Here is an 11,183-nt window from a genome sequence, read left to right as displayed (position 1 = left end):
TACAAAGCTTACATATCTGTTTCTTCATACATATCTGTTCCTCTTCTCTTTGGTCGCCGAGGAGAGCAGCTACATGAAGGTTTTGGATCATTCCTGGAATAGTTTCAAGAGACCAAAAATCAATAACCAGTTACAATTTAGCTTTTTTAATGAGCAAAACACTGATTTTAGATTTCAGTGCCCACTACCACACTAAATGTTAGTTGGTATTGAGTGGTTTTACCCATTTGGAATCAATAATATATGTGCTGGAATAAGCACAGGACATATTTCATATACAATAGGGTATTTTCTCTTTCTGCAAACATGTACCTTTCGTACCAAACCATTGCTAGAGGGTTCATGTACCAGTTAAAAATAGCAACCAAATTTGTCATCAAATCACACCTTACTATTGTAGAAGGAAAGGACCATCGGGATAATGTAGACATTGATGTACCTAAACAGACAGCATGGTCACAAGCAGAATACATCTGATCATTAGTTTGCTCAATCATGGATGATCTGTGCCTAAATGACATACACAATCCTACAAGAGAATCTGTGTGGTAACTCAACAAACAAGAAATAGCAACTAATCATCCCTCAAAATCACACTGTCTTCAAAAGCAGAGGATATTAAAGAAACTATAAACACACAATCCTTGAACAAAAAAAAAGACTGGATGTACCTCTGTTGAATCAGCTGCCCGAGGATTAAACAACACCACCGCCATACCCAGTTCATATATTCTTATAATACTTGAGAATCAGTTAGAGCAGGGGTTTTCAAACTGTGGTCCGCGGACAGCAAATACTTTTTATGGGCAATTTGATTTTATATATGTTTTTTAATCGAAATCTTTTAATTGACAATAAACCTATCTGTTAAATAAATAAATGTAAAAATATGTTATTTTAAGCAAATATTTATGTATAAATTTCATAAGCATTTATAAGGGGGTCCCTAAGGTAAAGCCTGAAATATAAAGGGGCCCGCAAGTCAAAAAGTTTGAAAACCCCTGAGTTAGAGAATAATACTTCAAACGTATCAGTGTGTCAGTAAGCATTTATACAGTCACAACTGGAACAAGGTCTGCTCAATCAGAGCTGACACAAAGTTTAGTAACAACAAGCAACAAATCCTTGAGTGTCTTTAGCACCACCATAAATATGTAGACTGACTGTTCCTGTAGAACCATTGACAAACAAAATATTGCATACCAGCAAAGGCTGTTATAAGTAAACCCTGCCCACTTTCTTGAAACTGAACTTAGTTATGACGAGAGCAAAGAAACGGTCAATCACTAAGATTAATGTCTAATGCCACATACCCTATAACTACTAAATGTTAGCCTTAAACATTAATGTCAGTGAGGTTAATGAATAATGTTACCAAAAAGTAAATCTCAATGTTAGTATTCATCATTTCCATTCTGCTGCCCTACACTATCAGATATCTCTTATTTCACCCACTCACTCCTGGCACCACTGCCCCACTCATTCCTACCCAGCTCATACCCTGACACTTCATCACTATTTATATCACTTTCCATTTCCCACTCAACCACCTCTCTTCTAAAATGTGAATAGTCATACATTATTTACATTGAACGGATATGTATCCTCATTTTGTTTATTGTTACCACAATGTTTCGGCTGATTTATTCTGTGTAAGAGTCACTCCTCTACAGCAAGAAACCTGTTCTACTCTGGCCCTTTCCTTTCGTTCTTGACCCCACCCCTATATTCTTTATTCTCCAAGCATAAAGTTCCCGTACCCACTCAAGGTTCATAATCTTGCAAGCTACATCATAACTTTACCAATTGCTGGTGGCATGATGGAAAAAAAAAAAAAAACAACATACCCATGCTTACCAACCACATGGTTCCGGGTTCATTCCCACTGCATGGCACTTTGGGCAAGTGTCTTCTACTATAGCCTTGGGCCGACCAAAGCCTTGTGAGTGGATTTGGTAGACGGAAACTGAAAGAAGCCCATCATATATATGTATATATATATATATGTGTGTGTATATGTCTGTCCCCCCAGCATCGCTTGACAACCGATGCTGGTGTGTTTACGTCCCCGTAACTTAGCGGTTCGGCAAAAGAGACCGATAGACTAAGTACTAGGCTTCCAAAGAATAAGTCCCGGGGTCAATTTGCTCGACTAAAGGTGGTGCTCCAGCATGGCCACAGTCAAATGACAAACATGTAAAAGAGTAAAGAGTACAATGTTGCGGTAACAACAAACAAGAGGAGGATACATATCCGTCCAACGTAAATAATATAAATAATGTACAGGATATCTTATCTTTAAAATATAGAAATCTGAATAGTCATGTCACTCCTCTACAGCAAGAAACCTGTTCTGCTTTGGCCCTTTTCCTTTGTACTTTATCCCTCTATACTCTTTATTCTCCATGCATAAAGTTCCCCCTCCTGCTCAGGATTCATAATCTTGCAAGCTACATCGTAATTTCACCAATTGCTGGTGGCAAGAAAAAAAAAAACACCCAATACAAACTGTTGAGTAGTTGGTATTAGGAAGTGCAATCAACCATAGAAACCATGCCAAAGCAGACACTGAAGTACACTGCAGTCTTTGGGCCCATCGGATCCTGCCAAACCACTCAACCCATGGCAGCATGAAACAAGACATTAAATGATGATGATATTAACATTAAGCATTTATTTCAGTGAGAATAATGTTTAATACTACCAATAGTATATCTTGTTACTGTTAGTATTAAAAATGAAAAGCTTTATAAAACAAAACGTCTTTACATAACTTAGAAAATGTCAGTCTTTGCATAGGAGCAACTTTTCTTTCCTGATGAACTTATTTTTACTATGGCTTAGTGGTTACCATGTTGTATCTGTATGGATTCAATTCCCAGATTGGGCAGCATACTGTTTCCTTGAATAAGGCACTTCGTTTTACATTGCTCCAGTGTACTCAGTTGAAAATGAGTACCATCCAAGTGCTGATGCAATACTTTCTCCCTTCAGCTGGATGTTCTACCAGGTTATGGGCAGAGAGGGTAGTATATATCCTTGAAACTATACAACCATTTAAAACAAAGCATTATTTGGTCATAGATGCTTTCATATAGTGGTCCGTAGTTTGTTTGCTTTTGAAAATATAATGTAAACACCTTGACCGCGAAGCAAGAATGGAAGCTGTGACTTACAGAAAGGATCTTTGAGTGTATCTGAAATGACAAACTTACCAATAAATGACCAACAATTCAACATGCTAGCTTCACAGTTATTGAACCTCGTGCTATATTAATAGCAGCCAAACATCTGCCAATATTGTTGGGTGTTAGAGACAAGAAATTATAGCACAATATCACCACCACCTCTCTTGTTCTCTCTCCTTTCAACTGGGGTAAACATGTATTTCTTCTACAGCAAGACCCCAGTTTCTGTCCCTGTCATACTTGAACCTCTCAACTGACACAAAACCACTTCAATACCAAACTACCGCTAAAAGGATTTTTGTGTTGCAAAGTTACTTGGTGACTTACTGTTGCTGATGCCATGTAAAATCCAGTCCACTCTGTAAAGTGGTTGGCATTTGGAAGGGCATCTAACCATAAAAAACCATACCAAAGCAGACCTCACCAGTGTTGGTGTCACTTAAAAACCACCCAGTCCATCTGTAAAGTGGTTGGTGTGGGAAGGGCATCCAACCGTAAAAACCATGTCAAAGCAGATCTTGTTAGTGTTGGTATCACATAAAAAGCATCCAGTCCACACTAACATAGTTGGTGTTAGAAAGGGCATCCTGCCATAAAAACAATGCCAAAACAGATAATAGAGCTTGGTACAGTCCTCGAGGTGCAGGCATGACTGTGTCATTAAGAAGTATACTTTGCAAGCACTCGGTTTTTTGGTTCAGTCCCACTTTGCAGCACTTAGGCAGGTTATCTTATGCTATAGCCTCAAGACAATCAATGCTTTCTGAGTGAATTTGGTAGATGAAAACTGTGTGGAAGTTCATCATGTGTGTGTGTGTTTATCTATGTCTCCATACCTTGGCAGTTTGGCAAAGAAACCCGATATAAAAAATAAGTACTGAGGTTGATTTAACCCTTTAAAGCAGTGCCTCAGCATAACTGCAGTGCAATAACTGAAGCAAGTAAAAGATAAAAGGATATAATTGAGTTAATGAGGGCAACTTAATGGTTACTTAACTCGCTAGAAGGCAAAATTCCAAAACCATCACACAATAACATGTTGCATGGATCAGTTGTAGATATCTTTAACAAGTGCAATAGTCATGGTTGGAGGATTTTTTTATAAGGCTTATGGATCAGAGCCTACCCAGGGCTAAAAGAATATTCTAAGCACACAAGTTTGCACACTGTCATCCAACACGTTAGAAAAAACAGCCAAATTTCCCTCAAAAATACATTACATAATATAGCTAAAGATATACTTTCTCTGAATAAAATACAGATGTGTCATATCAATATTGACCCATGGCTAACTAACAACCATTAAGCAAACTAAATCATTCCAATATTTATGTGAAGACACTGGAACCTGTAGGAAGCCTAAGTGACTGCATGGTACAGCAGTTTGCTGTTATACACATGCTTAAACCTCCTGTAGTCTTTAATGTAGGCAGTGCAGAGTTGTAGGAGACTTGAGTGTGTGCATGACATTGCAGTCTGCTGTCTTATGTACATAACACACAGTAAGGTGTAATGTTGTCCGCCTGTCATTTGTGGTTTGCATATGTGCATAGCACAGCTGTCTGCTGGCTTCATGGATACATGACACTGCAGTGCATACATGTTTAGACAGACAAACAGATGGGTTAAGTGCTACAAATAGAGGAAATAGAATTCAGTACACAAAGTGGAGCAAATTTATTTATTGGTTGTAAGGTTAATAGTCAAGGAACCACAGCTTTATGCATACTACTTACATAGTTTGATAAATACTTTACACTAAACTCTCAGCTTTTGAGTCACTTATGTAGCTCTACAACTAATAAAAATTATATACCAATAAAAACCCATGTAATTTGCACACCTGTGTAATTTATGCATGAAAATTGTTTAAAAAAAAACCTTCTACTCATGTAAAATTCGCACCCAAAAGTTTTCAGAACTACCAATATGGCTAGGGGGAAAAGGTTTTCAGTTTAGTTGCATTTAGCATAATTTCATTTACTTATGATTAGATTTTATTAAATTTTCATTAAATAAAAATAATTTCTGTTTAACAGGTATCACATTATAAGCTGTTGAATTATAAAGTGTTTGTGTTGTTTATAATATACTTTATTTTACATTTCTTGCCCACAAGAGATTATGTCCGATCATTAGCATACTGCTAAATCTCAAATGACGATCACAGGAAAAGTTGTCAAGAATTATCAACAAAAACAAAGCTGATAAATACTCACAGGTGTTGCAAATTAAGTTTAATTACCAATAAACATCAGCTTGGATAACACTTCACTCAACCAAGTAAAATATGGCCTGGACCGTGTTTACCAGCACGAATGTCAGACTTCAAAAAGTAGTTGACCATTTAATGGTTTTAGTAAATTCACACAAAAAAAGTAAGCGTTATACCATCCAGCATAAAAGTCAACTTCATTATATTTAAGCCCTTATTTTTTCTGTAAAAACCTATTCAGGCATTAAATGAGTCAAACTTCCAGTATGAATGTTCATATTTTGTATGTCTCTTTTCAACAAAAAAATTTTTTAAACAATTCTGGAAAAGATCTACTCATGTAATTTATGCACCCCTAAAATTTATTTTTATTTTTGCAAAAAAAAAAAAATGTGTAAATTACATTGGTTTTTACAGTACATATAATGATAGGTATAGTGTTATACTGAAGCCGAGAAATTCTACAAACTGTTAGTTTCACATAACTGACCAGACAGTGAAATTTATCAGCTTGAACAAACACTACTTTTTATTCTACCTTGTTCTGCATTTATGTGCTCACATATATGTGTACACACACATACATCAATCATTTTATATCTGCTTTCCATGTTGTTGTTGGTTGGATGGTAACCCCATTTGAAGTGAGCACATATTCAGGGGTACTGCTTACTTAAATGGATTGAAGGAGCATAAGCTCATTTGGGTTTTGTTTTGGGGTTGGTTTCTACAGCTGGATGCCAACTACACTACAGTGTTATTTTTCATGATACCAGCATTAGAGAGGCAGTCATGCCCTCAACATGACTAAAAGGATCTCACAATTCCACATCTCTGTTCAATTGCCAGCCTCTTTATTGAGTGGGATGCATAAATGATAGCAATAGAGACATGTGATGAAGGATGGAGTGATAGAAACATTCAGTTACTGAACAGTTTCAAGTTCTATCTGAACACATAGCTCCTTGGGCATCTGTTACAACCTTTCGCTATTCTACTCACAATGCCTTGTGAGTAGAATAGTTGAACTCTACAGAAGTACTCCAGTACCCCACTGTGTGCATGTGCATGCAAGTAAGAACACGAGTATGTCTAGAAATACAAGTGTGCATGTATATACAAGTCAAGGATAATTAATATATTTCCAGTTGGAAAATTTACAATTAATTCGTAGTGTTTTGTTTATTTCTTGTTTTCATTCAAAAATTATAAATATCATGTCATATTTAATCCAGGGGTTTATTTGAATATCTAATTATCCAAGGATTTTAAGATGAGTATTGGGAAATGATCTTCACAGGAACAGAGCAGACCCTAACATATTGGCAAATTCTAACAAAATACTGATTTCAAATTGTTGGTGCAAGGCCAGCAATATCAGGGAAGGGTTAAGTCAATTACATCGACTCCTAACTTGACTAGTATTTATTTTATCAACCCCAAAAGATGAAAGTCGATCTCAGTAGAATTTGTGTACAGAACATGAAGACAGACAAAATGCTGCTAAGCATTTCGCCCAGCAAGTTAACAATTTTGCCAGCTTGTTACCTTAAATTCTAACAAAATATTAAATAAGAAACTTGTGCCCCAACCCACATAAAATTTGACTGATAAAAAAAGAAAAATTCAAAAACATTATCCACAGAATATAAATTCCTGAAGTTTTGTTTTTTGACCCAACAGAAATGAAGAGAATGATTCTCTGAATACTGATTGCAATGATCACAAAAACATGTGCAGGAAGTTGTGAAACAAATCTACTGTATTTACCCTTGTTTAATTTTGAAGAATTTCAATACAAAATATAAGGGTCATGATATTCAGGTGTGAAAATATATTAGTGATAAGGTACAAAAATAAAGAGATATCACATTCGATGACATGGTTTACAAATAAATAGGTTGGCTATCAGTCCCGTGGTTTGAGGAAGTTATAGATGGTTGTGCAATGATTAAGAACTACAAAAAGTGAGTGCACTATTAGCTGTTGATAAAGATTAGTATTACACATTCTATATTTTAGATACCCATGAAAGTTAACCTCTTAACCCTCTAACATTCAAATTACTATGTCAAATGTAATGCTTATTTATTCACATTGTTTTTAATTAATCATGTATTATCTCGTAGCTTTAAGATTTCAATGATGTGATGGTTTAATTTTAAAAGGGCATTGCTGATTAAGTAGAAAGAAGAGGCTGGATTTGATTAGTTTGAACACAAAACAGGTAAAATATTTAGGCCAAATACGGTCATTTTAAAATGCTAAACAGTTAAGTTATTAGCAAACAGTTAGGAGCACAAAAGCTAAGAAGCCACAGGGAAAAGGTCTTCAATATAGTGGATGTCTTGAATTACATGTATTAGGATCTCTGACAGAAAGGAAGTTAATACAGAATGAAAACATTAGATGTATAAGTGTAGCTGGTCATCAGTAGCAATGACTTAACTAGTAGGTAGACACATGTCTCTGCAGAGTGATAACTATTACATTTAGGGCTTCAAAGACTACTAGGAGGAAATGAGCAAGGTATCCTCAAACTGGACATATGGCCCAAATGCTAGTAACAGAGTGAATTCTTCTAAAGTTACCCAAAGATCATGTTGGTGGCATGAAACAGGGTGATAGAACTCAGAATACAAAAGAGACAAAATGAACATTGCAATTCAGATCATCAGATACTACAGCAATTCCAACAATCCACCACGCTAGACTGCTAATCTGACCATAAAAAGGATGAAAGCAAATTTTGATATTGGCAAGCTACAATCAAATATCACAACAAACATTTCACCATAATGTATCTAAAGTTTGATATGTTAAATATTCAAAGATTTGTCAGTTCTCTTGATGAAGTGTTTCTATCTCTGCATGAAAGATAATACTTGAAAACAAGTCTAACATATGTTGCTTTATACCAAGTCAGACCTTTCACTTGCTTGCCTTGTATATTGTACACAAGTCTTGCAATAATACACAATGGACAAATTGAATATTGAATACAAGGAAGTACAATATTTTAAAGAAAGAAGTGACATGAAAAATATCAGTTAATGTATATATGGCTGTATGTTTAACAAGTTGCTTCGACAACCACCCAGCTCTGAGTTTGATTCAACTGTGTAGCAACTCTGGCAAGCATTATTCTTCTGCTAGTCTCAGACTGAACCAATATTTTCCATATTTCATTGCCATGCAGAACCATTCAGAGAACTATTGCACTATGTAACCAAACTGCTTCTCATTGCCACAAAAACACATACACTCCTTTGACAATTCTGCTGTTCACACCATTTTCTATGCACTTATGGCAACTTATCACACGGCCCACATCCTTTGCATGAAACTTGGGACAGAAACTGCCCAGGCATTTATCATGTATGCATGTGAATATCTTCTTTCTGTATGTATATCAGGAAAGGGTGAGAAGAATAGCAAAAAATAGATACTTTATGAACTGTATTTTGTTGCAGTATTTTTGTTCTTCCACACTGAAATATTGAAAAGAAACAAGGATGATAAATGCTCAACTGGATGTGTAATGTTAATGTGCATGAACAACATGCACAAAGAAAAAGTAGGTATAAGGGGAATCAGATGTAGTGTGCAAGAGAGATTGTGCCTGTATAGATATGTGATGTGTGAGGATAATAACAGAGGTGTTGGGCACTCCAAGAGAATAGAACCTGTAGAAGAGAGAAAGATATCAAGGAAAACATGGGACTAAATGGTGAAGACAAATTTCAAGAAAGTGAATCCCACCAGCAAATTGGTTACTTGTTCCAAGTAAACATGGGGGTGGGGAATCATTAAAACAAGGGTGGTGATGCAATCTATATTTGGATCATTTCCATTGCCCCAGAATGGCCACAGCCTCTGGGTGAAACTAATAATGGAATAAATAAATATATAGATATACAGATACATATACATGCATATCATTCTCCCCACCTCTTCATTACTCTTTCACACCTCCCATCACATCACTCATGTAACAAGGAACAGTACTGCATTGGATCTCTGTATTAAATCACTCTCACACTCATTGCTTCCTCTCCTCTTACCTTCACTTTAACATCACCCATCATCATTTTTATCCATTACACTCTCTCACATTTGACTTACTTCCTCCCATTTATTGAGATACATAAGGCAACAAGCAACAAGACTGGAATCTGCGAGTTCTTTCTTGCTCCTGTTCAACTGGTTCTCAACCATTTGAGATCTCTATGAAATATCTGGTATCAGGTGTCCTTTGACTGGCCATTTTCTAGTGTTCATATCATTGTCATCATTGCATGCAGAGTGGCTGAAAAGCACAAAATAAAACCCCCCACTAGGTGAAACCAACACAGTACTATGAGGTTTTACAGCAGCTGGAATAAGCTTTGAAGAAAAATTTCTTCTTCACTTACAATTCTATTTCACCAAGTAACTTTGAGGATTTCTATAGGTTTCATTAGTAGAATGTCTAGCTGACATTTTCCATAGTTCACTGTCATGTAAAACCATTCAGAGAAGTATTGCACTGTATAACCAAACCTTCTTGGTGGGACAACTGTTTCTTATCATCACATTTGCACATACACACTCCTTTGACAACTCCGCTGTTCACATCACTATGTATTTGACAACTTATCACACTGCCAACATAGGAGAAATTGTCTGTCCACACTTCTACTCTCTGATGAAGCTGAAACATTGGATTGTAACATTAAACTGCATCATCTTGGTCTTTCCGTGGTTATTATTCCTCTCACACGCATTCTTAAAACACTCCTACCACCACCACACCACTAATACTGTTTCTATACAAGCTCCTTACCAATATCATAACCTGTCTACCGCTCTTTAAAACACTTGTCTCTCACTCTCTTCTCATTCAGTTGTGTGCAAAACATAAAGAACGAATGTAGAGACAACAAAGAAAAGAGAGATGTCTCTTTAGTCTTGCTAAGGATGAGACAATCCTCTAATACAGATCACAGAAAGAAGAGAATGTAGGACTTTTCAGTCTTATCAGGAACATTGTAACTTCTCTAGTGCTAGTGCTAAGATTAAATGCACCTAGTACATACTGTAAGGTGGTTGATGATAGGAAGAGAATCTAGCCATAGAAACCATGCTACAAATAGAATTTATAAGCAAGACATAACACCTCTTACAAAGCTAAGAAAGCAGTAACTCTCAAGAACGATTTATTCATGATAATGATGATGAATATGTAATACCTTTTATGCTAGGAGATGAAGGATTAAAGCTTTATTTCTTCATCTCCTATCATTAAAGCTGATTATCAATGGGTTCATAGTATTGCAAGCAGTATAGCCACCTCACTAGTGCTGGTGGTATGAAAAAAAGCATCCACTGCATATTGTAAAGTGGTTGCAGGTATTAGGAAGAGTATCCATCCATTGAAACCATGCAAGAGCAAGACTATGGCACACAATAATGCAGTCCTTGGGCCATTGGATCATCAAAACAGTTCAGCCCATGCCAGCATGGAACACAGATGCCAAATGATGATGGTGATTGGAAATTCCTGAAAGAATGATAAACCATTCTTTAAAAAAAAATGGCAGTACAGTTTCAATTAAGTTGCATAGAGTTTAAGTGTACAGAGATATACTACACCTAGCAGCTTTAAGAGAGAAATAAAACATTCAATATGTCAAGAATGGGGTGTCACTTTATCACCATCATCGTTTAAAGTTCATGCATAGGTGGGACAATATATATATATATATATGTATATATATATATATATATATATACACTGT

General features: G+C 36.1%; 1 protein-coding gene across 2 annotated transcripts in view; it reads right to left on the bottom strand.

Annotated features, from left to right (window-relative positions):
• LOC106872838 (uncharacterized) overlaps window positions 1-11,183 on the bottom strand; it is a 38,600-nt gene that overhangs the window by 22,176 nt on the left and 5,241 nt on the right. Inside the window, exons 2-3 of one of the 2 annotated variants that reach the window (XM_052973565.1) lie at window positions 8,853-8,894; window positions 13-93 (exon numbers count right to left, since the gene is read on the bottom strand). In XM_052973565.1, coding sequence (XP_052829525.1) covers window positions 13-93; window positions 8,853-8,894 — 123 coding nt within the window. The remainder of the gene's footprint in view (window positions 1-12; window positions 94-8,852; window positions 8,895-11,183) is intronic. The other variant, XM_014919971.2, reaches the window with a different exon arrangement.

The sequence above is a fragment of the Octopus bimaculoides genome, chromosome 16 (assembly GCF_001194135.2).
Source record: "Octopus bimaculoides isolate UCB-OBI-ISO-001 chromosome 16, ASM119413v2, whole genome shotgun sequence".
Lineage (NCBI taxonomy): Eukaryota > Metazoa > Mollusca > Cephalopoda > Octopoda > Octopodidae > Octopus > Octopus bimaculoides.
The sequence above is the reverse complement of the archived record's forward strand: the minus strand, read 5'-3'. Positions and strand labels throughout refer to the sequence as shown.